General features: G+C 39.7%; 1 protein-coding gene across 6 annotated transcripts in view; it reads left to right on the forward strand.

Moving 5' to 3' along the window:
* Nucleotides 1-26,216, forward strand: part of ARMC2 (armadillo repeat containing 2) — a 76,975-nt gene that overhangs the window by 11,531 nt on the left and 39,228 nt on the right. For 2 of the 6 annotated variants that reach the window (XM_076333364.1, XM_076333365.1), the window contains exons 6-9: nt 3,398-3,448; nt 14,820-14,890; nt 18,666-18,758; nt 21,694-21,872. In XM_076333364.1, coding sequence (XP_076189479.1) covers nt 3,398-3,448; nt 14,820-14,890; nt 18,666-18,758; nt 21,694-21,872 — 394 coding nt within the window. The remainder of the gene's footprint in view (nt 1-3,397; nt 3,449-14,819; nt 14,891-18,665; nt 18,759-21,693; nt 21,873-26,216) is intronic. The other 4 variants (XM_076333366.1, XM_076333367.1, XM_076333368.1 and 1 more) reach the window with 4 other exon arrangements.

Raw genomic sequence — 26,216 nt, forward strand, 5'->3', positions numbered from 1 at the left:
CTTGTTTTTACAGTTCAAGCCGCTTGTTTTAAGGTGCTATACATTCTTCCCTTAGCTCCACAGATGAGTAGAGCCATGTTTTCAGTTCTGGTATTGGGGGAATATGTGTTCATACACAAAAAACAGGCTTAAACTCATTGGCAGTGGAGGCAGAATTTTTTTGTGGCTTTGAATTTTTTTTTAGTTCTTTTTTTTCGATGACCAAATGGCTGTAAGAGATTAATGAGATTTATGTGCATGCAGTCTGTTTTTACTGAACCTAGATTATTACATGCATTCTGTAATTCACAGTTAAGTAAATTTTTTTTTCTTTCGATTCAGATCTGAATTCTTGCACAAGGAGGAATAGTCCGTGGTACTATGTTCAGTAGGTGTATCAGTTGCTGCATTAGTAGTTGGACGAACAACCGTTTTGTGCTAATAACACTGACAGATCTGATGATCTCTACAACAAAGAATGAATGACACTTTATTTTCAAAACACATCCTATAAACACTTGGTCACTATTAAGTATAAATGTTTGCCAGTAGATAATCTTCTTTCCAGCACATTTTTATGCTTAGGAAGAAATTATTTCCGTGGATATTCTTAAGCACCATTGATATTAAGGAGTATATTCTTAATTTTATAAAATGAAAAGCCTTTCATTTACTAACAATGATAATACTAAATAGTTTAGAGAATATTGTCCATTGAGGCTGTGACAGCAAATGATACATAGCAGAGCTATTGTAGCACTCTTATAGTAAATTGAAAGCAGGATTTAAAAAAAAAAAAAAAAAAAAGATTCTGAAAGACTGGAGACTTGTGGGAGCAAAGAATAAGTTTCATGAGTATGGAGGGAGGGAAAACAAGAAAATAAGCCCAGCGATGAAAAATTACAGGTGAATGAAAGTAAAGCACCAAGGAGAATGATTCAGTGCAAAATCATTTTCTCCCATTAAAATCAGTGACCCAAAAGACTTTTTAGGTAAAGACTGTATGGATTATCATACTACATAAGTTACTGTAATTTGACTTTTCTTTAGTAAAGCTGTGGTGTGAAGTACTTCAGTGTTGCAGTTGAAATGGGTAGTTAGTTAATGGTGTCCAAGTGTCTCTAATGAGAAAAGGTCAGTTGATACTTTTACTAATTGGAAAGAATGACCTTCCTTCTGAGTCGTAATTTTAAAAGTTGCAGGTATGATTGAACAGTCAACTCACTATACATCCTTGCTATCTGTTCAAAATTATAGGCTTATCCTTTATAAGCTCGAGAGCTCTGCAAGTTTTTCATTTTGGGTTTTTGTTACTGGTGCTTTTCGCAATCACCTATTCGTACAGCGTTGTGTACCATAATGATTGAGTTTTCTGATAGCCTGAACCACAGAATGTCATGATTTACCTTGATTACCTTGATAATTTTTGAGAATGACTGGCTTCTCTATTGAAATGTTCTTAGGAACAGGCAAAAAAAGCTTATTACCAAAAAGATTACTCGTTGCAACTGAAGTCTTATAGGACATTTTCAGTTCCGTTTCTCAGTGTAAGAGGAGTTTTAGAAAATATAAAAAGTTGAAAGGGGAAAATTTATATATTTTTCAATTTGATATTCTTCTAATATCATTATGCATATTTGAAGAATAGGTTGTCAAGGTTCATTTTGCATAAGCTCCACTGGCTTAATTTCTTTATGACCTGTCACTTTTCTGACTCTTAATGTGATAGCTAAGATACTAATGATTCTAACCATGACAGATGGAATGTTAATGCATGTTTGAACTAGGGAGAATAATACTAGAGGTAGTTGAATCTCACCCATCACTTAAATTAGGTCTCAAATTACTGGCCTTAAGATAATACAGAAAAATGTTTTCCAATCTTGTTCTGACTAGTTTTCTCCAAAATAGAAGAGTAACATAATATTCCTCCCTCCTTCTGTGTTGAACGCAAGATCTGTATTTTTGAATGGTGCATCTTTACCTTCTCCTGTGGGTTGTGCATGCTTTCTGTGTACGTGAGACAGAGATGATTTTTGCTGATGCTGCCTAAGAGATGCTGCCTGTGCTGCTTTATACCCTTGCACCAAGGCTCACTAACAACATTTAGGTGCTCATATAGCTTAGAGTACCAGACATACCTGCAGTGCTGCAATATGCACAAAAATAATACAAAATGCTTTCTCTTTAGTAAAGGACAAAGATCCCTCATCTATATCAGCCCAGGCAGTTCATGCCAACACATGATGGAATGGCTCTAGGTAACTGCTCTCATACATTCTAACTCATTGCTAAGGCTTACGCCAGTAAACACATTGGTTCAGTATTCGCATATGATACTACACGAGTCAGACAGACCTTGATCTATGTCCTTTTCTGAGTTCAGAGATGTCATTCTTCATCTGACAAGGCGGTTGAAAGGTATCACAAACCTATCCTTCAATATAGTTTGTTGAGTTTGGTCTTGATAGGAGTTGTATATAAAAGGTTCCAGCACCATAAAGGGGTCATTGCAGTAAGAGAGTTTTGGAATTCTTTCTCAATAGAACATGTTTACAGGTACTAGGTGATTGCTATGATTAGATTGCATCTGCTTCTATGTCATAAATACTTGAGGCATCCTGTATGAAGTAAAAAGATATTTTCTATTTAAAGTACATTGTATTCAGGAAAAATAGGATGAGGGCTTAAAGGAATGTGAAAACTTTTATTACCTGGAGTCCTGTCATTCTTCATGTGAAGCAGTTGTGTCAGCCTCAATTCTGTATCCCAGTTTTTTAAAACCCTTCCAGGAACTAAGCAAGAGGATTATAGAAATAGTACACTTCGTACAGGAGAAAGTGCATGAGACTCTTTACTCCCCTTTCCCCACAGTTCCTATATATGTACCAAAATAACTTTGCTAATAAAGCTGTGTTTCTGTTAATGATGAAACTGTAGAGCATGCCAAAATAGCATGACAGATTCCTGCCATTAATGCTATTACATTTATTTCAAAGAGAACAGAAGGGAAGTATTTTATTCCAGCAAGAGATTTGCTCACTTTCCATCTCAAATTCTTTTGTTGTCCCAAGGACTGATGAAAAGAATGAACAGCGCTAATGAAATCACTACTGCTTTATAAAGATACTGGGGGGAAAAAGAGGAAAGGACCTTTTAAGGGCAAGAGTTATTTCCCATTTTGTTTGCAATTCTGTTTTTCAAATAACCATCTAGTTATAATAGAATAGGTGTATTAATTGAAGCAGATTGAATTTATTGACATGTTGCCTCAGGAAAGCAAGGAGCAATTTCTGACAATCATAAGGAAGCTAAGTTTTGTTTACATCTTCATCCAGCCATTGTGCCTTGCCATCTATTGTGATTGCTATAGAAATGAAACTTCTAAAATGTTTTCTGCATTCATATATTTCAACAGAAGTGTCAACAGCGATGGCAGATTTGCTGATGAAGAGCAACAGTTTCCCTGGTGAGAAAAGATGAGGTTTTTTTTTTCTCTTCCTCCAATTTTTCAATATTCTGAAAGCTTAGATGTCATTCCAGGACTCCTTAGAAACATAGGTGCCTACGATGAGGAAAAGCTTGGTGGCAAACAGTTGATTCCCAGGTGGCCTGCTCTACACTTTTTTTAATAAGTGATTTCTATAAATAGCTACAAAAGGATTAGAAGGTGCTGTAAAGAACATATACTGTGCCCTGTTTTCTATCACCATTGCTGTCCTTATTAAATGTCGGTTTGACAGAATCATAGAATCATTAAGGTTGGAAAAGACCTCCAAGATCATCGAGTCCAACCATCAACCCAACACCACCATGCCCACTAAACCACGTCCCTAAGTGCCTCATCTACATGTCTTTTAAATACTTCCAGGGATGGGGACTCAACCACCTCCCTGGGCAGCCTGCGCCAATGTTTAACCACTCTTTCAGTAAAGAAATTTTTCCTCATGTCCAATCTAAACCTCCCCTGGCGCAACTTGAGGCCATTTCCTCTCATCCTATCGCTAGTTACTTGGGAGAAGAGACCGACACCCACCTCGCTACAACCTCCTTTCAGGTAGTTGTAGAGAGCGATGAGGTCTCCCCTCAGCCTCCTTTTCTCCGGGCTGAACAACCCCAGTTCCCTCAGCCGCTCCTCATAAAACTTGTTCTCCAGACCCTTCACCAGCTTCGTTGCCCTTCTCCGGACACGCTCCAGCACCTCAACGTCCTTCTTGTAGCGAGGGGCCCAAAACTGAATCCTTGAGAGGTATTCATCAACTGCTTCCATAGGACTAGTTTCTCTTTCTCGTGCTTTTTAGAGTTTTGGAATGCTTCAATAGAAAATTATAAAAGCAGGGGACAAGTGAATACTGGAAATCACTTCTGTCTGATTGCTTAAACTGGCTTCACATCTGCGCCCAAAATATTAATTCCTTTTCTCCTCAAAGAAAAGGATTCCTGCAGAGGAGATAGATTTCTTTCCTGAAGGGAACACCCATTCTATTTTGCTCTGGATGAATTTTTGAAATGAATGACATGGTGTGAATATTAGTTTGTTGTATAGTTTAGCTGATACTGCTGCAGATTCTCCAGACTTCTTTCAGGATTTGTCTTTTCTCATTATGTATATTCACAACTTCTGGAGTTTTCATAAAGACATGAAAACAGGAAATTAATCTACTCCTAACTAATCTTTCTCTACTTCTGCCTCAGTTCCACTAGCTATTGAGACCACTAATTTAAGAAAGAAACAATCGAGTGGTGGGAAAGCTTTCACAGGTAGAGCTTTCTACAGTTTTTCCAAAGAAAGTATGACACCTGCCCTTCCAAGAAGGTGCCTGTTTTTGTATAGGGTTAGGGGATACTGAGAGAAAACTGGAAATGATGAATTCTTTTTTCAGAACTTTTTATAGACTTCTGAGGAAAAGAGCAACAGGTAGCTGTTATCTCTGGTCTCTTCACTTGTGAAAGAGAGTGGAGTTTAGGCTCGTATTTACTGCATACTCCAAAGGGATTCTTTCCACACTAGTCATTAGTTTCAGTATAAGGTCATTGGTCTCCAAATCTGGGAGACCTAGGTCTTGAGAGTCCTTATTACCAATTGAATGATAATTCCAGAATGGGAAAGTGTTCCATGCAAGGGGTAAAGAAGGAATGCCAATTCAGTCTAGGTAAGACTATAGCAACAATGGATTTAGATTGAATTTTTGTTTAGAATGAGAATGCTTATGCAAGATTCAAGTTAGGAAGATGAAGATGCTGTGGTTTTCAGACTCAAATATATTTAGGCTATTATTTTAGGTGTGTTTTATGATTAGAATTAGGCTATCAGTTCTCTGCTTGCTTAAAGATACCCTGCCACAAATAGATATTGTTAATATTTTCTGTGTTAGGCAGAAGATGCAAAGACTGTGAAGAATAAAAAGGGTAAGGATATAGGTTTTTCATCAACCTCTATTATTCTTTTAGGCCATACTACTTTAACATGTGTGTGAAGTTCTTCATCAACAGCCTGTATAAATAGAATACTATATTCTTTTTATCGCTGGAGCTGTCATAAGTAATGGACTATGCCCACGATTGCGTTTATAGAGGAATTGTTACTTGCTCATCTTTAGGATGACTCAGAGTGTAGTTGGCCTTTTTGTCAACATATTTTTGCAAATTACATTGCCTTTCTACTATTTATCCTTTTTCACATCAGTGGTATCAGTTATAGTCTGTTACAGTTTTCACTCCCTTTGTTTTTGTCTTTTCTGGTGGTGTTACTTATGGTATAATCCTCTACAATTCCTGAAATAATTTCAGGGCATCTATATTACCAGTTTTTCAATTATTTGCATGCTTTTGAAAATGTTTGTAGCTGAGAAATAGGACTGACTAGAGGTTTGTGTAATTGGTTTAATACTTTAATTTATATTTCTTTTAGCTGTCCACAAGTAATTTACTATCTCTCCGTTATGTTTTCTAAAAGGAAAATATTCTTTAAAAATTGAGCTGTTAACACTAATTCTTTTTTTTGAGGCACACCTATTACAAACACAATGTGGAAATAAGTATCTATCTTGTTTGTCCCTGGGATGACATCATAGAAAGGAAAGTTCAGTGGTAGTTGTGCAAAATAGGGACACATTCTCTCAAGTGTCTCAGTGAAGGTCAGTTCTTTGCTTAAAAAGATAGTGCCTTTCAGGTGCTAAGTTATAGGTCAGGAAGAAATCACCTGGTTTAAAACAAAACAAAAACCGCAAAAACATATTCCCTACTATTCAACAAATGAAAGGCAATACAGAAAACTAATTCTGATGTCCTTTTGACAACATAAAAGGTCTGGATAGTATAATTAAATAGGAGTAAATGGATTAATGAAAAACGCAAATGTTAATTGGCATATGGAAAAATTAATTTCTGTGAGAGTGAATGATAAAGCAAAATGCTAATTTTTTCTCATTTTGCCAAAAGCTAAAAACAATTCCTATTAGTTGCTTTGGCAAAAATACTAGGATGTTGTTTACACTTCCTTTCAAAGTCTACAGAACAACATCTTGTTATTAAAATCAGTAACCATGGTTTACAGTTAAACTAATTTCCTGATCGCTAAACACTTACGGTGGAAGAATCACAGTAGCAGAGGGCTAATGTTCTAAAGCAGTGGCTTCTAAGTGTTGTGTAGCTGAATGTTGTCTGAGAAAATCAGTCGCAGTCTCTCTCACTTGCTCCAGCTCCACATCTGACTCCCCTTCCCCTTTGTCTTGGGGTTCTTGCACCACCTTGTTCCTTGCTGCTGACTCAGGGTCTGCTGCATCATCCTTATTGCCCTGATTCCCTGATCACCATTACCATAGAATCATAGAATAGTTTGGGTTGGAAGGGACCTTTAAAGGTCATCTAGTCCAACCCCCTGCCATGAGCAGGGACATCTTCAACTAGATCAGGTTGCTCAACCTTGAATGTTTCAAGGGATGGGCCGTCTACCACCTCCCTGGGCAACCTGTGCCAGTGCTTCACCACCCTCAGTGTAAAAAATTTCTTCCTTCTATCTAGTCTAAATCTACCCCCCCTCTAGTTTAAAGCCATTCCCCCTTGTCCTGTCACAACAGGCCCTGCTAAAAAGTCTGTCCCCATCTTTCTTAGAAGCCCCATTTAAGTATTGAAAGGCTGCAATAAGGTCTCCCTGAAGCCATCTCCTTTCCATGCTGAATAACCCCAACTCTCTGTCTTTCTTCATAGAAGAGGTGTTCCATCCCCCCGATCATTTTCGTGGCCCTCTTCTGGACTTGCTCCCACAGGTCTGTGTCTTTCTCATGCTGAGGACTCCAGAGCTGGACGCAGTACTCCAGGTGGGGTCTCACCAGAGCAGAGCAGAGGGGCAGAATCCCCTCCCTCGACCTGCTGGCCACGCTTCTTTTGATGCAGCCCAGGATACGATTGGCCACCTGGGCTGCGAGCGCACGTTGCTGGCTCATGTCCAGCTTTTCATCCACCAGTACCCTCAAGTCCTTCTTGGCAGGGCTGCTCTCAATCCCTTCATCCCCCAGCCTGTATTGATACCGGGGGTTGCCCCGACCCAGGGCTCCTGCCAAGAGACCTGATGGGCAGTTCATGAGACCACAGTTCTGAATAATTTAGAAAAACGATAACTGGCAGTCAGTATATAAGCAACCCATTGGCTGATACACCAGAGGGTTGTGCAGCTGTCCAGAGGGACCTCGACAGGCTGGAGAAATGGGTTGACAGGAACCTCCTGCAGTTTAACAAAGGCAAGTGCAAAGTCCTGCACCAGGGGAGGAACAACCCCAGGCACCGGTATGTACTGGGGGCCATCCAGCTGGGAGGCAGCTTTGCGGAAAAAGACCTTGGGGTCCTGGTAGACACCAAGTTCATAGAACAGCTCAGGTTGGAAGGGACCTCAGAAGATCATCTGGTCCAATCTTCTGTGGAAAAGGCAGCCTAGATGAGATCATCTAGCACCCTGTTCGTTTGCTTCTTGAAAACCTCCACCACACCTGGAGTGCTGGGTCCAGTTCTGGACTCCCCAGTGCAATAGAGATATGGAGCAGCTGGAGAGAGTCCAGCTACTGAGATGATGAAGGGAGTCCATGTGAGGAAAGGCTGAGAGAGCTGGGACTGTTTAGCCTGGAGAAGAGAAGGCTTGGAAGGGGTCTTACCAATGTATATAAATACCTGAAGGGAGGGTGCATTGTGACACCCTCATTGGTTGTGTAACAAGAGCTCTCCCTTCTCCCCCATGGCAGGCACTCAAAAGAGGAAAAACTATTTATTTATCTGAGACTGTTCTTTTTAGAGACTTATTGGTTGTATATACTTTCACAACACATCCTTACAGCTTTTCCCTTTGTAGTCCATATAGAATTTAGGAATCTTTGGTTGAAGGGAAAATACACAACTGCTTAAATTGCCAAATGATCCTTATCAATAGAAGGCATGCCATCCTGGATACTGCTAGCATTAAAAATAACCCAGATTACAGTGTAGATGTAGTCACACTGAATATACATGTCAGTAACATCTCAAAGTACAGTCTTTCTAAATGGCATATCTGTTTCAGGATTACCCACAATCGGAGGGACTGAGCTCTGATCTACTCTGAAAGAACACCTTTGTGCCTAGTGTCCTTTTGATACATCTGGCTTGCCTGAGCAGGCCCCCAGGGTCTGCTTAGCATTGCTCTAAATCTGTTCTTCTTACCACTTAGTGAAATGTCTTGATTTTTGGGTGTAGATGCATCATGTCTGGCTTTCCAATGCACACAACATATGTTTGTAAAATCAGATGTTCAGTGCTTGTACTTATGCATAAACAGCCTGCATCTTTTACTTACTGCAGTGCCTAGGCTGTTTTTAGAGCCTTGTGAAAAGTTAGAAATTGCTCTCCTAGATGTTTGAAGACCTGAAAACATTGGTATATCAAGGATCCAAAATAAAATTTGTAAAAATTTGAGTCACATTTTTGGGTTTTAAATTAACTAGAAGAAAGGAAGTTTGTGGGGGCTGAAGGGGGTGGAATGAAGGAAAATACATTGGGGACAAACTGAGTAACTGTTGGGGGAAAATGGGAGAAAAAAGAAGGGGGGGAATACATCAGGGTGAAAAACATAAAGGCAGAAACGGAAGGAGAACTGCAGGCAGGGCACCCCAACATCACCCTCTATTTGCTGAAGGCATCTAAGAAGCTTTTTTGTCACTGTTACAAGACACCGAGCAAGGTGGACTTTCAGCGTGACCTACTATGGCTTTTGTATATTTTTGTTATATAAATAGCTAGGGTACTTTTAGATTAAGTACGACTGGTTTTGTTTACCTTATCAAAATAAAGACAAAAAATAAAAGGGCTCTAAGGACAAACAACGAAACTATCAGGGGCTTAGATTTGCTTACGAGAAAGGAACTTGGAAGATTAGAATTGTGGTTTTATATATATATATATATAAAAAATGCTCTGGAGATATAGATGTGTAGAAATTGTATGCTCATAATTACAGTTTTCTGACTTAAGAAAAAGGGCATCAAAGAAATAAAAGGAAATTGAGAGGCAATAAACTCAAATGCCTTAGAAATTTATTTAAAAATAAACTGAATCCCACCCCCCAACTAAATATTACTTTACTTTAGAAAATGCTACTAGAAATGAGGCCAATGTTTTATCGAGAGCACATGAATCATAAGAGATCTTTCATGTGGCGGCAACACAGACTAAGGCTTCTTATCAGGAAGGAACATCTGAAGAGGTTTTTCTGTGAGTGTCTGTACTTACCAGTTTTATGTCTTCTTCTGATACACTAAAAAGACGTAGTTGAAGACAAGCTTTTGGACTAACTAGACCATGTTCTGTTCCTCGTTTTTATAAAATATATGTAAACATATGTTCTGTAAATTTTAGTATTATTGTAGTTTATGCAGGTGATGCCTTCAGAAGGCAGTGTGCTGTGTGTTTTTTCCAAGCTATCTTCCAGGTTACCTTTTCTGGTTTAAACGTTGCTGATGTTTGAGATTTACTACTATTTGGAAAGTTTTGTGTGGAGCTGAGTGAGAGAAAATGGTGTTTTGTTAGTCAGTCTCCATAAAGTCCTTGGATGTTAAGCCTAATATTCCTTCTGTTTCTGTCGATGAAACCAGTTTGGTTCTTCTGATGTCTTCAACCACCCCCCCATCCCAAAGAAGTTGCCTTAAGCAGTCATGTAGAATTTGCCAACAAAAGATACCTATAAATACAAAGTTAAGGGTGCCCTGCAGAATCTTGTTATCTTCCGGATCACAAAGTTGGTAATTAATTTTCATTTCCTTGTTTAAAAATGGAAAATAAACATATTTCCAGACACTAGCTAGCATCTACTGTGTATGGCTTCCTCACAGCGTTTACTCAAGGCATGCTATGCACTGTCTGCATGTGAGTAGCTCACTGCCTTCGTAAGACTCTGTTCACGTTCCGGTTTACATGGGATAGTCCCAGTTCCTATCTCTACTTCAAGAGAGAGTCCACAGATTCAGTTTACGTGGGTGCAAGAGAAGAGGCTCATAATCTCTGGAGGAGCAAAGTCGTGTGAGATCTTGGCACTTGCAGAAGCAGATAGTATGGGGCTTATGGCCTTTTCCGTACCTGCTGCCCTTACCTTTTGCTCATTCCCTGTTATTCCTACTCTTCTCTTTGAAAACTAATCCTCATATTATTTGTCCTTTATTGCACTCAGTTCCTGTGCTCCTCTGTTCTTCTCCCACTTCCGTATTTTCTAGTTTTGCCTCCCAACGTTGTAAGAATATGTAGGTGTTACAAGAACCTTACCATGAGGAGAAGAGAGGGTAGTGTCTAGAGGGAATGCCTTCAAGTTCGACAATTCAGAAAAGATGATCATGTTCTCTTTTCTTTCTAATTAAGCTTTGCTACCTTACTGATCAAAGGTGCTTGTTAGAGACAATTCTGTAGAGAAGCATTAACTTGTTAGTATTAGGCTATGTGTCCCTCTTAATGGGTAACTAAATAGTCAGTGGGGCACCAGGGCTACATCTGTACTAATAATTAATAAAGATTAAACAAAGGAGGTAGTCTCTGGCTTGGTGGCCAACTGCTGTGTCATGGGTTATGTTAATACAATGAAAGTATTTTTAACCCCCTCCCTACCACACACAAAGTATTGTCTGGGAACATCCCTACCCCTGCTTGTCTCTGCCCAGGCATTTGTCAAGGAAGGTACTACCTTTCTTGGGCCAAAACCGTAGCAGGGACCATGCTAAGGGTCTCATTGTATGGAAAGGTGTGGCCCAAAATTCAGGCCCATTGCTAGACTCCATTTTACAAGTAAAGAGGTAGCCAGATTCTCAGATGTTTAAGGCTCCGCAGTATAAGGAAAGACCCCAAGCACTGTTCCTCTATTGGGATCTTACACTCAACATTTGTGAATCAGACCTTGCTGTTGTGTGCAGCTTCTTTGGAGAAAACTAGCCCAATTCTTTGCCTCTGGGATGCAGTTCTCAGAAATGTAGTTTTACCTGGAATACCACTGAAGGTGAGAGTTTGCAGATTTACCATTAACAAGAGGCTCATGGCAAGAACAAGCAAGTAAACATCTAAACATGCAGAGTTTCTGAATAAATGCTGCTTTCACTTAATTATGCATTCTTTCATCAGGGAAAAATACTGAACACACTACCGCAGTGCTGGCTTACCTTCCTTTTGGAAGTCCTCATAGTCTGTGTACATTCAAGAAAGCCGTGTTCCTCATAGGGGCTACTATGATCTCCCTTATATGAGAGGGATAGAGATGATCCAGTTGCCAAGTTCTTTTTCCTCTGTAAATCATCAGAGCTTCTGTCAGTTGATTTCTTGATGAGTCCCTTATCAGATGATCAGATTTCTGCCAATTGACTTTGTTTCCAAGGCAACCACTCTCTTGACAAGCCAGTTCCCTTCAATAGTAGGTAACTTATTTTTTAGAATAGGTTGATTATATTTTAACTGCATAGTTCTTAACAAGATATTGCTGCTTAAGTTTCAGCCCTACATGAAAGTGAAGAGATAACAAAGAAGCAAAAGTCTCTGTAACTAAACTGGAGTTGGCAGCATGGTAAAGATACATAAAGGGATTTTATAATCTCTCACAAAATACATAGATTGTACATACTCCCTAAAGATAAGCCTGTTCACCATTCATTCTCATTTATGTACGTATTCAGTGTATTCTTTTTCTGAAAATAATGAGAGTTCCAGTTAAGCTGTTTAACTTATGAGAATGTTTCCCAAAAGTACAGATAGTTCTGTGAATACCAGCAGTACAGCAATCTGCTTTCCTGCTTGCGTAGGTCTCTAAACCAGTTGCTACTGGTGTTTAAGAAATCATAGGTTCAAACCAAACTTTTTTTTTTACACAGTTCAGACTTTGACATGGTCTTACCCTTCATCTCGCATATATGGTGTTTCTGTCTGATAAGTGTTCAGGTTACCACATCCTTTGCTTCAGTGTCTTTTCTATTCAGCTGCTTTTGTTTCCTGCAAAACTTGTAGGATTGTCTTTGTTGAGGTTTCTTGGATTCATCCTGTGGATTTACATTTTAGGGGAAGAGGCACAGACAGGATATAGTTACAAAACTCTTTTTCTGAGGAAAGCACTCAAATGTCCATATTCCTATAGGCAGATCGTATCATCATGCCTACATATAATTCTGAAGATACTGATTTCTGAATATAGCTGGGTTAGTCTTAGGTGACTGAAATTGTTATTCTCTTGCTTATCCAGTGTCCTTTCAGGTTATAGTCTTGATTTCAGGGATGGCTGAACCTTGTAGAATCATTTCTTAAACTTTTAAAGTTTGTAGGACAAGGTATTCACATAAATGGAACCAAATTTTGATTTCTGTTAATACACTGAACTGTATTTAACGTGTGCTGTAGAAACCTTCTTTCTTACAGATGTCAGTCTATTTTAGAGTAGACATGCAAGTACTTGTTGCCGTGGTTTAACCTCAGTTGGCAACTGAGCACCGCACAGCCGCTTGCTCACTCCCCCCTCCCCCGATGGGATGGGGGAGAGAATTGGAAGAGTAAAAGTGAGAAAACTCATGGGTTGAGATAAAAACAGTTTAATACTTGAAATAGAATAAAATCATCATCATAATAACAACAACAACAACAATAATAAAAGAATATACAAAGCAAGTGATGCACAATGCAATTGCTCACCACCCACTGACCGATGCCCAGCCAGTCCCCGAGCAGCGGCCCCCCCCCGGCCAGCTTTCCCCAGTTTATGTACTGAGCATGACGTCACATGGTATGGAATGTCCCTTTGGCCAGTTTGGGTCAGCTGTCCTGGCTGTGCCCCCTCCCAGCTTCTTGTGCACCTCCAGCCTTCTCAGTCAGTAGAGCATGGGAAGCTGAAAAGTCCTTGACTAGTGTAAGCACTGCTCAGCAACAACTAAAACATCGGTGTGTTATCGACATTATTCTCATCCTAAATCCAAAACACAGCACTGTACCAGCTACTAGGAAGAAAATTAACTCTATCCCAGCTGAAACCAGGACACTTGTCTATTTTTTTTTAAAGCATTGCTTCCCCAGAGGAGTAGGAATTGCCATATATGAGCTGAAAAAAATTCAAGATAGTTTGTGTAAGTGTTTGGATTTTGGAGCACTTAAATCCTCATGCTGTAAAAAGAAAGCATTATTCACTGTTAGCCATAATGAAGCAAGTGTTCCTCTGTAATGTGATTGCTTGGGAAATTTTTGACTGATCACAGTGAGCTATCCAGTCCCTTTTGTAGGGAAGTGATCTTACAAAAGCTTTGTCTTTTATTCTGTCTCCATCTGTTGATAGGATGACTTACATCTTCTGTCTGGACTGGCAGACAGGATTTAGGCACCAGTCCAGCAAACCACTTAAACAACAGTTTAGCTTTAAGCCTTACAGCAACTAAATTAACAGGTTAAAACAAATTGAAATAACATTGCTAACACACTACTGTTACCTTTAGAAGGAAATTTAGGAGGTTAGGTTGTATTGGTACATGAACTATAAATGGAATAAGAAGCGTTAAACATACACTGAGAATAGAAAACATAGATTAAGACCTTTGAGTACAGAATTTAAAGGAGGAAAGATTCCTGTTTAATAGCAAAGAGAGTCTATATATTGTATATTTCTTTTAGATCGGTGCTGCTTGAGTGTGTAGCTAGACAAACAGAATAGTTTTATCACATGGATGTAGTAGTTTCTTCTGGCCAAAGAAAGACAATCATACAATCAGCAGGAATTATGGCATTACTCACTGTTGCTTTACAAAGAAATGACAACATACGTGTTTCTTGTACTAACAGAACTAGTGACTACTACACGGTTAGCAGTAGTTCACAGGCAGACCTGGAAATTCTAATATTTACATTAAAGGTTGCTAAAGTGTTTGTTTCTTTGAAAATTCTTCTCATTAAATCTTTTAAAAGTTAATTCTATCAGAAGAAATCACTGTCCTTGTGAGTGGATGAACTTACAGTTTTAAGCTAGTTGAGTTTATATTCAGTTAATGAAACTGATGATAAAATAAAAATTGGCTCTTTCTGAGTTTAGTTTGGTTCAGCTTTCAGTTTTATTGTACAAGTGGAAATGCTTTAGGTTTTGTGTTCCATAATGGTGACCTCTTGTGGTGTAAATATGTCAGTATTTCTGAAGGAGCTTTCTGTAATATGTACTGGAGGAAGTTTTATTTATATGTCATTTTTAATGAGCAGATTACCTACTAACTTAGTAAAATAGCTTATAATCTTCTCAGTTATTAATATGCAGATCTCATACTGAGTATGTGTGAAGAAAGAAGCATTCTGATATACTTTGTGTGTGTCTATACTGTATCTTTTAGTGACCAGATTAAAAAGCCTGGCAGAAGTTCATCATGGCCAAGGAGTACAGGCTGGAAGAGAAGAGTAACAGGTACTTCATAAGGCATTTCAATCTCCAGTCAAAAAATGTGAAATATAGTCAAATAGAAATAATCTAATTCTTGTGATTTGAAGATCTTTTTCTTCTTTATTCACTGACCAATATTTTTTGTTTTCTAGATGTATTGGGTTTTTTTACTGATGTTGGTAAAGAGAAACAATATTCAAGAGATCTTCACTCTAAAAATCTGTTGATATTTTCTCTCTTGTTTTTCCCATATGTAGGCTTAAGAATTTGCCAATCCATTAACACCTTGTTTGCTCATCACTTTTTGTAAACTGACATAGTTGCACAGGAACTAATAAAGTTATGCCAAGCTATATTAGCTGAAGATACAGATTCTGGATTGCCCTGTAGGGATGCATTTTGCTAATTTTACATAACAGATTTTAATTAAGGTTCCCTCATAGCTGACACGTTTCATACATGGCATGTGCATATTTGAGAGTCTGGTATGGAAACTTGAAGTTTCTACTCTGCTATTATTATGCTTTATTACGATTTTTCTAGAACTGAGAGGTTGCATTATTCTGGATCGTTCTGGTGAAGGCTGTAATGTGCTCTGCTTTCATTTCCTTCAGAGGAGCTGAGAGTATTTACCATGTCATGGGAGTTAGTATTCTGTGGGGCTGTATTTTCTCTGTTTATAAGCCTTTTAATTTATTTGTGCTATTTTATCGGCACTATTGAAAAAAATCATGTGTGTATTAGGATTGTTTCTTTTTTTCACATTATGTAGCTTCCTTAGTTTGTGCATACTTCATCTTTAATCCCAGAATAAACAGTGGGATAGCAGTAGGAATTCTCAATCATTTCTTCTCTATAGTGAGGTCCTGGGGGTAGTGTTCATTTACAGATTATTTCTATTTTCTGATATGATTTGTGTTTATACTTTCACATTTTAGAGAGGAGGTAGATTGTTTTAATATTGATAGATTCGTAGCCACTCAGTATTCTGTGAAAAGGCCAAACATGATAAGTCAGGCATACACAGCTTTTGAAAGCTCAGTGTTGCTAAGGCTCTTGTATTTACATGCTAAAAACAGCAACCAATAAATGTAGACTGATTAGTGATTTTTTTTTTACCAGAATGCAAAGCTGTTGTTAAGACCTATGAAAAACTGAGACAACAAACTTCAACTTGCTGAATTCTTTTGCTTGAGTATTTTTGCTGTTGAATTGTGATTTGCTCAATCAGAAGGTTCAGGACAGCTTCTGCAATATTTTAAATACAACTAGTGCCATAACTTTTCATCAGCACCTTAAAAATCTCCCACGACTGAGACATATGCAAGTTTACAATTTATTAGTGTTGCTTTTCTTTATAAACATGTATTTCCTGTTCATTCTTATTACTAGGATTAATATTGTTTAGTAAAAGCTGATTATCTTTATTTTTCCTAGTTACAAGAGATATTTGTTTAAAAAAATTATGCCATTATGACTTTTAGGTTGCTATATTTTTCTGATGAATGTGAGAGAACTGCAGCAGAGCGGCACAAAACATGAGTTCTTTTTGCTCTGAACTAAAAATTGAATGGCTTTGTTAATTTTTTTTCTACTGAGAAGTTTGTTCATATCTGAAAATGCGTACATGAACTATTCTATTTCTTGCTTAACTTTGTTAAGGATGTGTGTAGTTAGAAAGCCAGTCCCATCTTTCAGTTTAAGAGAGGTAGCTACAAATTGGAAAGAAAAGAAATAATTGAGTCAATATGTGGGTTTTGTGGCAGGAAGGAACAGTGCAAACTATTCTAGTGTTCTCATTTCAGCTGTGCTCTTACATTATCCGGAGCAGAACTTTCACTTCATTGCAAATGCTGCATAGTGTTTTATTAATTAAGCAACTCATCTATCTAAATAAGACTATTAACTCATTTGATCTAGAAAATAGAAAAGGTCTGCAAAATAAGGAATAATAATATTACCTAATAACATGTACTTATACTAATATGTATATCGGCACACAACAAGATATAGTTATTGTAATAATATACTTAACAGTGGATTACTTATGAAATAGCAGCATTTTTGTATAATCTGTTGAAATAGATATAATTGATAGATTCATTCTGTGTAAATTATAGATAGACAGTTAAAGTTAATACAGATACACAAAAAGAGTCTGGTTTTTTTTTTTAAAGAGCAAGCTTTTAAAATAGGAAGTTTTTAATTGTTTTACTGTTCGAAGTAGTGCTCAGTAGACAGTCATTTTTTTAAGGTCTGAGATACTATTCTCATGATGCAAACCTCTCAATATCGGTGTTCTCATGTAGTACAGTATTTTTTGTGTTTGATAATGATTATGTTAAGAATTTACATTGTCATTTAAATGCAAGAGCTAGTAATGAACGGTAGGAGACACTTTCTGACAAATCCGTCACTTAAAAAAACCGCATACTAGCCTTAATGGCTTTCTTCATGTTATTTAGCGGAGTCGTGTGACTTTTATTTCCCTATTTAAAAGGAAAAAAACCAACAAGCCAAACCCCATCTTTATAACAACAACTTTGGTTGCCTGCAAAATAAGGAGCTTAACCTAATCTTGAACTCCAAAAATATGCCTACATGCACCTTGTAAGCAATTGTTAGATCCTTTAAAACTCAAGTTGTGCAGAAGCTCTGGCTCTCCAGCTGTAGCGGGCCAATGGTCAAGACCAGAATTCTGTCACTTCACATAGTGCCAGGTGAATGTGAAAAGGATGTTCAGCAAGTCAGAATAATTCCCACTGATAATGCATCCATATGAAAGTCAATCCTGGAATCCATTTTTTAATAAACCATGTTTCACCAACTCCCTTGTCCAATCTGAAAACAGATCCACGCTCCCAGTCTTGTTTCCAGCAGAATTTCAGACCGCTGATCTTTTGTTCTACGAATTTTTAACTTGATGTCTGCTGATAGACTTTTTTTGTCTTTTCTTTTTGAAGCAAAGTATAAAAAAAGCTGAAGTATTTTTTAAAACTTCTCTTTGTGAAGTGGACAAGGTTTCTGATAATGAACAATAGCTCTTTCTCAGTCACTGTGGAGGAAGTTGGTTGAGGGTGGCCAAAAAAACTGGGAGTTGGTTTCCTTCAAGGTTTCTGACATGTTTAATGGAGGCAAAATGTCTTTCAGATATCTGTAGTTTGCTATTCATTTCCCAAGATGCTGTGTGAGAAATTGTTTAATGTAACAAAGAATAGGAGGGAAACATGCATTTTACAAAAATATAGTCCAGACGTTCTCAAAACTAATTGCATGAAGTGGTTAGAATTGCTAACAGGATGTAATAAATAACAAGATTATTTTTCCCTAACTGACCAAAGAGTCAGTTAACCAAGCTTAACCAAGCTTTTACCAACTAGGTAAAATTGTACAATCTTAGAGGATTGTCTGTAGTATGGATATTTTTTAACACAGAATAAGCTGTCACTTGGACACAGAGCTGAAAATAGTAGGACATGTTGATGTAAAAATATTCATTACCTTCCAATTCAGCGATCAAATGAAACATTAATGTCAGCAAACAAAAGCAAATCTGGCTTTACAGTACAGCTTTACATATCAAAACATTTATCCATCTAGTTTTGTTTGAAACTTTTGGTTTTGAGAAAATGTAAATAAAACCAAAAGCTTTAATAGGTAGAATAACCCAGAATATAGCAAAATGTGACATTTTTGGATTTTTTTTCTGACTGATGAATAAACTATTTGTAGCTATTTATTTGTGTAGAAGTTGAAACCTTCACTGAATGTGTGCTTTTGTTTTGAATGTATTTTGAAGGCTTAGAGGATGAAACAAGAATAAATGAATCAGAAGAGGAAGAAATCTTTTGGCATATAAAGATTCTACCAATTCTGCATGAACTAGAAAAAAGTGGGTAACACTGTTCTTGAAAGGGTGTATTTTCTGTACTATTTCTTGCAGGAAACATGGGACTCATTTGTGTTTACTTCAAAAGAATAACAGTAGTTGGACTGTGTAGCCTTTTATGCTTTCACATGTTCAGTGACTTTGCAATGTACAACTGGCCTGGGCAACTGTCTCTTGACCCTGCTTGAGCAGGGGGGTTGGACCAGATGATCTCCAGAGGTCCCTTCCAACCTCAACCATTCTGTGATTCTGTAAAAAAAATACTGGTTTAGAGAAGATCTTGTCTGATTAAATTACCTTATTTTAGACAACATAGCTCTGCCAGCTTAGCAGTCAGTGATGAGGCAATAATTTTAAGAATAAAGTACTGCACAGATTAACTGTTTTAAGCATAGACTTTATTGAAGGTCTCAATTAATTTTAGAAAATTAAGGAAATCTTAATGAAAATTTCCATTTGTGCTTAAAGTGTTAGATGTCTCAGAAAAGTATGTAATGACCCAGAATATTGAAGCAAAATTGAGTAAATTAAGTATGGCTTGAAAGATTGAACTCTGAAATCCATTTTAACATTTCATTCAAAAGGTTGTTTAGTTGCCTTCTATAGACATTATATTTCTTTGATTGGTGGGAATATAGAAAGTAGATTTGCTTTTACAAGTGGTTAAAAGTCAGTGTCAAATTAGGGGACCGATTCTGTTTTATGGGATCTTTTGCAGTGTTCATTATAGCATGGTACAGATTAGATTTTTTTTTTTTTTGCATAATTTTGCAGACGTTGATGAGTATGAAACACCTATACAGTACTGAGTGATTCCCAAAATATATCATTATTTTTAAAAGACAGGATTCTCATTACCACATCTGTGACTGATGTGTAGAAAAACAGTGATCAGGAAATTTGAAAACGGCTATGCAGCTTCACATTTTCCTTGCTTAATGCTGAGATTGTCAAATAGGAGCCACTGAGTTAAAGTTTTGCATAGTGAGATGTTCTTTATAGGTAAGCAAAACATTATTTAGAGGTAAAATCTAATCATGTCTTTCCCTTGTCATGAATGTAACTAAGGAAAATCAGTTTTCATGTCCCTTTTCCGCAGTCTTCACTTGATTTGGTTAGTGTGTTGGGGTTTTTTTAGCTTTTTTAAAAACTTGATTATGGCTTAGTTTTTCTAATAATAGATGAAATTATCTAATGATACCTTCTCGCCAGTTGATTGAATGTAGTACTACAAAAACCTTAAAGTTAAGAGTTCTGCTGCTTCTTGAATATTCACACAGATTGTAACTGAATTGCATCATTACCTCCTGCAGCTGCGTGTTATATTGCTTTATTTAGGCTATTTACTGCAGAATTGCAGTTTTTCCTATCAAAATGAATATTAGAATTCCATAATTTTCATGTTCTGAGTGGGTCTGTTGGTAATTCAATATTTTTTAATTTTGTGTGCAGCCGCTTGCTCCATACCTTTCAGCTAATTCCCTGCACATGCATTTAGGTCACATTTAGTTTTTTATATATAAATAGAAAAGCCTTTTTCTTCCCCTTTCTCCCTCAAAAATGTTTCCAGAAAACTTTCCATTCAAAAACAAACCTGAAGATTAACCTGGAACTTAATTATTGTCTAAAATCTTATGAATATCATGCACTTGAGATGATTGGTTTATGACAAAACCAAATAGAACCCCTAAGTCTCTTTTTCTAGAGGAGCAAATACTTTATTTTGTTACATTCCAGTACTCAAGGGAGGATAAGCTTCAAAAATCCCCCATGGGATGAGTGATGAATATTTTTTGTTGTTGTTAATTTTCATGAAATGGAGTGGAAACCTTTCAATTTTGGTTCCTCACCACTCCTGTTTCACTGCTTACTGGAGCAGAGGGTTTAGAATCATGCTAGATTTTGTTAAATTTTCTGTCATGATGGGAGTAGACATGGAATAGTCATTGCTGTTCCTTGAGTATGATGATTGCAAATTGAGAGCTTCCAGGCACTGCTCAGCATGAGGGGTGGGTCCTTGAATCTGCCTACAGGTTTGGGGCCTTAGATATAATGGTGTTTGTCGTAATTTCCTGTTCATATAGATTTCATCGCAAGTGCTTTGCCTCCTTGAATATGACTCTATTTCAGCTATGAAGTACATCCTGAGTAAATGCAGAGTTTATACAGGCAGTTTAAGTGGGTTTATATGGTGCTTTATTAGTGTCACCTTATAGACAAAAGCAAATGTAAGAAAAGAAAAAAAAACCCTCACTCTTGAATTCTAAAAATAGGCAAGACTTTTCCTTTTCCCTCTGAAGTAAGCATGTGCATGATTCTGTTGTGTTGAGATGCAGATTTTGTAATAATTTACTGCACATTTTATTTTTGTATTTTTTAAATAGTATCTGAGGGACTCAGGTTAGGAGGTAGATGACTTTTTTTTGTCAGTAGGCCAACAGTCCACTCAAATATATCTTGCATCTCTACTATGCATTGGAGAGTTCTAACGAGTTTTTACATTCACTTGTTCTTAATCCCAGCAAGATTTGATGTATTAGGTTATGTATACAGGCAGAAAAATATTCCTTAACTGTCTCTTTTTCACATGTAATGTTTGGTGGAGCTCTTTAAAGAATATATTTAGAGTCACAGTTTCCTGGTAGACATTTTGTCAATCTGATTATTAAGCATTAAAGGTGAGTTTCATTTTAGCTTTAGGTATTATTTTGGCTCTGTGATTTCTTGGCTTGAGTCTCTTCTTTTTGAAAGAGCAGAATAAAACTGTTTCTGAGGATCACGTTATCATTTTAAGAGATTTATTGGGCGCCTTATTTTTGTTGTTGTGCAACCCATTCTTTATTTTGTTCTCCTATGTCTTTGTCTATTGAGATGCTCTGGAAAAGGTGGCACTGATAATTATTTTTTTATTTTTCTCTCCCTTCCCACCCCCTTCAAGTAGAAGACAATATAGAAAATCTTTGTCTGGCTTGCACCAAGCTCTATCAAGCATTGAACGAAGGAAATATGCTTGGAAAAAGATTTAAAAGAAGAAGTGTGCTTCTGAAGACATTATATAAACTTGTAGACATTGATTCAGATCCACTTTGCCTGAAGCTGGCAAAGATTATTCTGGCTGTAAGTGTTTTAAAATGCTGTTTGGTAGAAGGTGAAGCTCAAAATCATGAATTACAATTTGCATTTAATTTTTCATTTCATACTTTTAAACTGTGTCTAAACTAACCCTTTCCTAAGCACAGTTTCTTGCCATATAGATACTAGTCTCCCATTCATCCAGATCGGCACTTGTTGGAGCCTATTTTTTGCGGAGAAATTACATCTGGGGGAGGAAGGAGGGACACAAAATAGGATAGCTGGTGTATGGTGGCAGGAATATTACTTAGGCATAGAAAAGAGACAGTGTCCTAAGCTGGGATACACATGCAGGGATTTAAACAAAACAATAATTTAAAAAACTACACATGGAAATGAAGCTTAGTTTTTTAATAATATCTTGACCTTATTAAACACCTTTATCTGAAAATACCAAAACAGTTTTTTTGGGACGTGAGTAAGTGTAATTATCTCTTTCTCTAGTATTTCCAGTTAAAACTCTCAATTAAGTTGGTGCTTTTGAACCTATTGGTTCAGCTTCTACTGAGTAGGTATGGACAGTCACTGGTGAAAGGGTACCAGCTAGCATTGTGTTGTAGACATTTTAGTAATTAGTGTGTGTGTTGGGAGGGGTGTGTTCTCCTTTAAGGTAGTGTGTGTTATTTCAATCAGAAGAGATAATTACATATTCAGATACTACATAGATGTTAAGTGGTGCTTATAAAAAAAAAAAAAGTTCTGTTACAGACAGACGTCAAGGGCAACAAGAAAAGATTCTATAGGTATGTCGGGGATAAAAGGAAGATAAGGGGAAACGTGGGCCCTCTCTGGAACAAAACGGGAGACCTGGTTACCCGGGATATGGAGAAGGCGGAGGTACTCAATGACTGTTTTGCCTCGGACTTCACCAGCAAGTGCTCAAGCCTCACCGCCCAAGCCACAGAAGGCAAAGGCAGGGACTGGGAGAATGAAGAGCCACCCACTGTGGGAGAACATCAGGTTCAAGACCATCTAAGACACCTGAAGGTGCACAAGTCCATGGGACCCGATGAGATCCATCCGCAGGTCCTGAAGGAACTGGCGGATGAAGTCGCTAAGCCACTATCCATCGTATTTGAGAAGTCATGGCAGTCCAGTGAAGTTCCCACAGACTGGAAAAGGGGAAACATAACCCCCATTTTTAAAAAGGGAAAAAAGGAAGACCCAGGGAACTACAGGCCAGTCAGTCTCACCTCTGTGCCTGGGAAGATCATGGAACAGATCCTCCTGGAAGCCATGCTAAGGCACACGGAGGACAGGGAGGTGATTTGAGACAGCCTTCTATGATGGAGTGACTACATCAGTGGACACAGGAAGGGCTACAGATGTCTCTATCTGGATTTCTGTAAGGCCTTTGGCACGGTCCCCCACAACGTCCTTCTCTCTGAACTGGAGAAGTATGGATTTGATGGGTGGCCTGTCCGGTGGGTGAGGAACTGGTTAGATGGTTGCATCCAGAGGGTAGTGGTCAATGGCCAAATGTCCAGATGGAAGTTGGTGATGAGTGGCATCCCTCAGGGGTCCGTACTGGGACCGGTACTGTTTAATATCTTTATCAATGACACAGACAGTGGGATCGAGTGCACCCTCAGCAAGTTTGCAGATGACACCAAGCTGAGTGGTGCGGTCGACATGCCAGAGGGACGGGATGCCATCCAGAGGGACCTGGACAAGCCTGAGAAGTGGGCCCGTGTGAACCTCATGAGGTTCAACAAGGCCAAGTGCAAGGTCCTGCACCTGGGTCGGGGCAAGCCCCAGTATCAATCCAGGCTGGGGGATGAAGGGATTGAGAGCAGCCCTGCCAAGAAGGACTTGAGGGTACTGGTGGATGAAAAGCTGGACATGAGCCAGCAACGTGCGCTCGCAGCCCAGGTGGCCAATCGTATCCTGGGCTGCATCAAAAGAAGCGTGGCCAGCAGGTCGAGGGAGGGGATTCTGCCCCTCTGCTCTGCTCTGGTGAGACCCCACCTGGAGTACTGTGTCCAGCTCTGGAGCCCTCAGCATAAGAAAGACACGGACCTGTTGGAGTGGGTCCAGAAGAGGGCCACGAAAATGATTGGGGGTGGAACACCTCTCCTATGCAGAAAGGCTGAGAGAGTTGCGGTTATTCAGCCTGGAGAGGAGAAGGCTTCGGGGAGACCTTATTGCAGCCTATCAGTACTTAAAGGGGGCTTATAAAAAAGATGGCGGCAAACTTTTTAGCAGGGCCTGTTGTGACAGGACAAGGGGGAATGGCTTTAAACTAAAGGGGGATAGATTTAGACTAGATATAAGGAAGAAATTTTTTTATGCTGAGGGTGGTGAAGCACTGGCACAGGTTGCCCTGAGAGGTGGTGGCTGCCCCATCCCTGGAAACATTCAAGGCCAGGTTGGACGGGGCTCTGAGCAACCTGATCTAGTTGAAGATGTCCCTGCCCATGGCAGGGGGGTTGGACTAGATGATCTTTAGAGGTCCCTTCCAACCCAAACTATTCTATGATGATTCAATGAAAAATCATAAAGAAGAGTTTGCGCGGCAGTTCGCGCAGGCAGGGCGTGCAGGGAAGGCGAGCGGGCAAGGCGCAGCCCCGCTCCCGGCTCCAGAGGCCAACTCAACTGGTAATCGTAGGCTTCCGAGAAGAGGACCGGCTATGGTTTCCACTCGGCCGAAAGCCGTCGCCAGAAGGAATGTGGCGACCCAGACGGAGCTCACACGCAAGCATACAGCTGTCCAGGTCTCTGGCTGCAGGGAGTGCCTTAGCCTGTCAGCTGTACAGGAGGGCGGCAGAGACACCACCTGTGTGCGGTGTGACCAGGTGGATGATCTGCTCGGCCTGGTGGCAGAGCTGAAGGAGGAGGTGGAAAGGTTGAGGAGTATCCGGGAGTGTGAGAGGGAGATAGATTGGTGGAGCTGCACCCTACCGTCCCTGAGGCAGAGGCAGCAGAAGGAGGCTCCGCGAGAAGCAGAGGATCCCCTGCCTTCTTGCCACCAGGTAGAAAGAGGGGACCTAAGCGACGGGGGGGGATGGAAACGGGTCCCTGCTCGGGGTGCCAGGCGAACCCCCACCCGGTCTCCCTCACCTTCCCGGTTGCCTTTACACAACAGATATGGGGCCCTGGAACTTGAGGGCGAGGCAAGCGAGAATGTAGACGAAGGTCCATCCGGGGGGTCGCCTAGGGTGAGGCAGTCAGCCCCACACATTACGACTGCCGCTGCTAAGAAAAAAGGAGGGTAATTGTCATAGGCGATTCCCTTCTGAGGGGAACAGAGGGCCCGATATGCCGACCAGACCCGTCCCACAGGGAAGTCTGCTGCCTCCCTGGGGCCCGGGTCAGAGACATCACTAGGAAGCTCCCTGGTTTGGTACGGCCTTCTGATTACTACCCGCTGCTGGTTATACAGGCTGGCAGTGATGAGGTTGCAGAGAGAAGTCCTGCAGCGATCAAAAGGGACTTCAGGGCACTGGGGTGACTGGTTCAAGGATCGGGAGCACAGGTAGTGTTTTCCTCTATCCCTACAGTGGCAGGGAAGGATACTGAAAGGAGCAGGAAAACACACCTGATCAACGCGTGGCTCAGGGGCTGGTGCCATCGGAGGAATTTTGGCTTTTTTGATCATGGTGAGGTTTACATGGCACCGGGCCTGCTGGTGACAGACGGAGTCCAGCTGTCTCACAAGGGAAAAAGGATCATGGCTCATGAATTGGCAGGGCTCATTGAGAGGGCTTTAAACTAGGTTCGAAGGGGGAAGGGGATAAAACCAGGCTCGCTAGAGATGAGCCGAGGGGTGGCGTGCCGATGCCGGGGGCGAAATCAATAGCCCAGCTCAAGTGCATCTACACCAATGCACGCAGCATGGGCGGCAAGCAGGAGGAGCTGGAAGCCATTGTGCAGCGGGAGAGATATGACTTAGTCGCCCTCACAGAAACATGGTGGGGTGACTCTTATGATTGGAGTGCTGCAATGGATGGCTACAGACTCTTCAGAAGGGACAGGCGAGGAAGGAGAGGCGGTGGGGTGGCCCTGTATGTTAGGGAGTGTTTTGATTGTATAGAGCTCAACGATTGTGATGATGGTACGGTTGAGTGTCTATGGGTAAGGATGAGGGGGAAGGCCAACGAGGCAGATATCCTGCTGGGAGTCTGTTACAGACCACCCAACCAGGATGAAGGGGCGGATGAAGCGTTCTATAAGCGGCTGGCAGAAGTCTCTCAATCGCTAGCCCTTGTTCTCGTGGGGGACTTCAACTTCCCGGACGTCTGCTGGAAATACAACACGGCAGAGAGGAAGCAGTCTAGGAGGTTCCTGGAGTGTGTGGAAGACAACTTCCTGACACAGCTGGTAAGTGAG

This window comes from Aptenodytes patagonicus, chromosome 3 (assembly GCF_965638725.1).
Source record: "Aptenodytes patagonicus chromosome 3, bAptPat1.pri.cur, whole genome shotgun sequence".
In the NCBI taxonomy this organism is placed as follows: domain Eukaryota; kingdom Metazoa; phylum Chordata; class Aves; order Sphenisciformes; family Spheniscidae; genus Aptenodytes; species Aptenodytes patagonicus.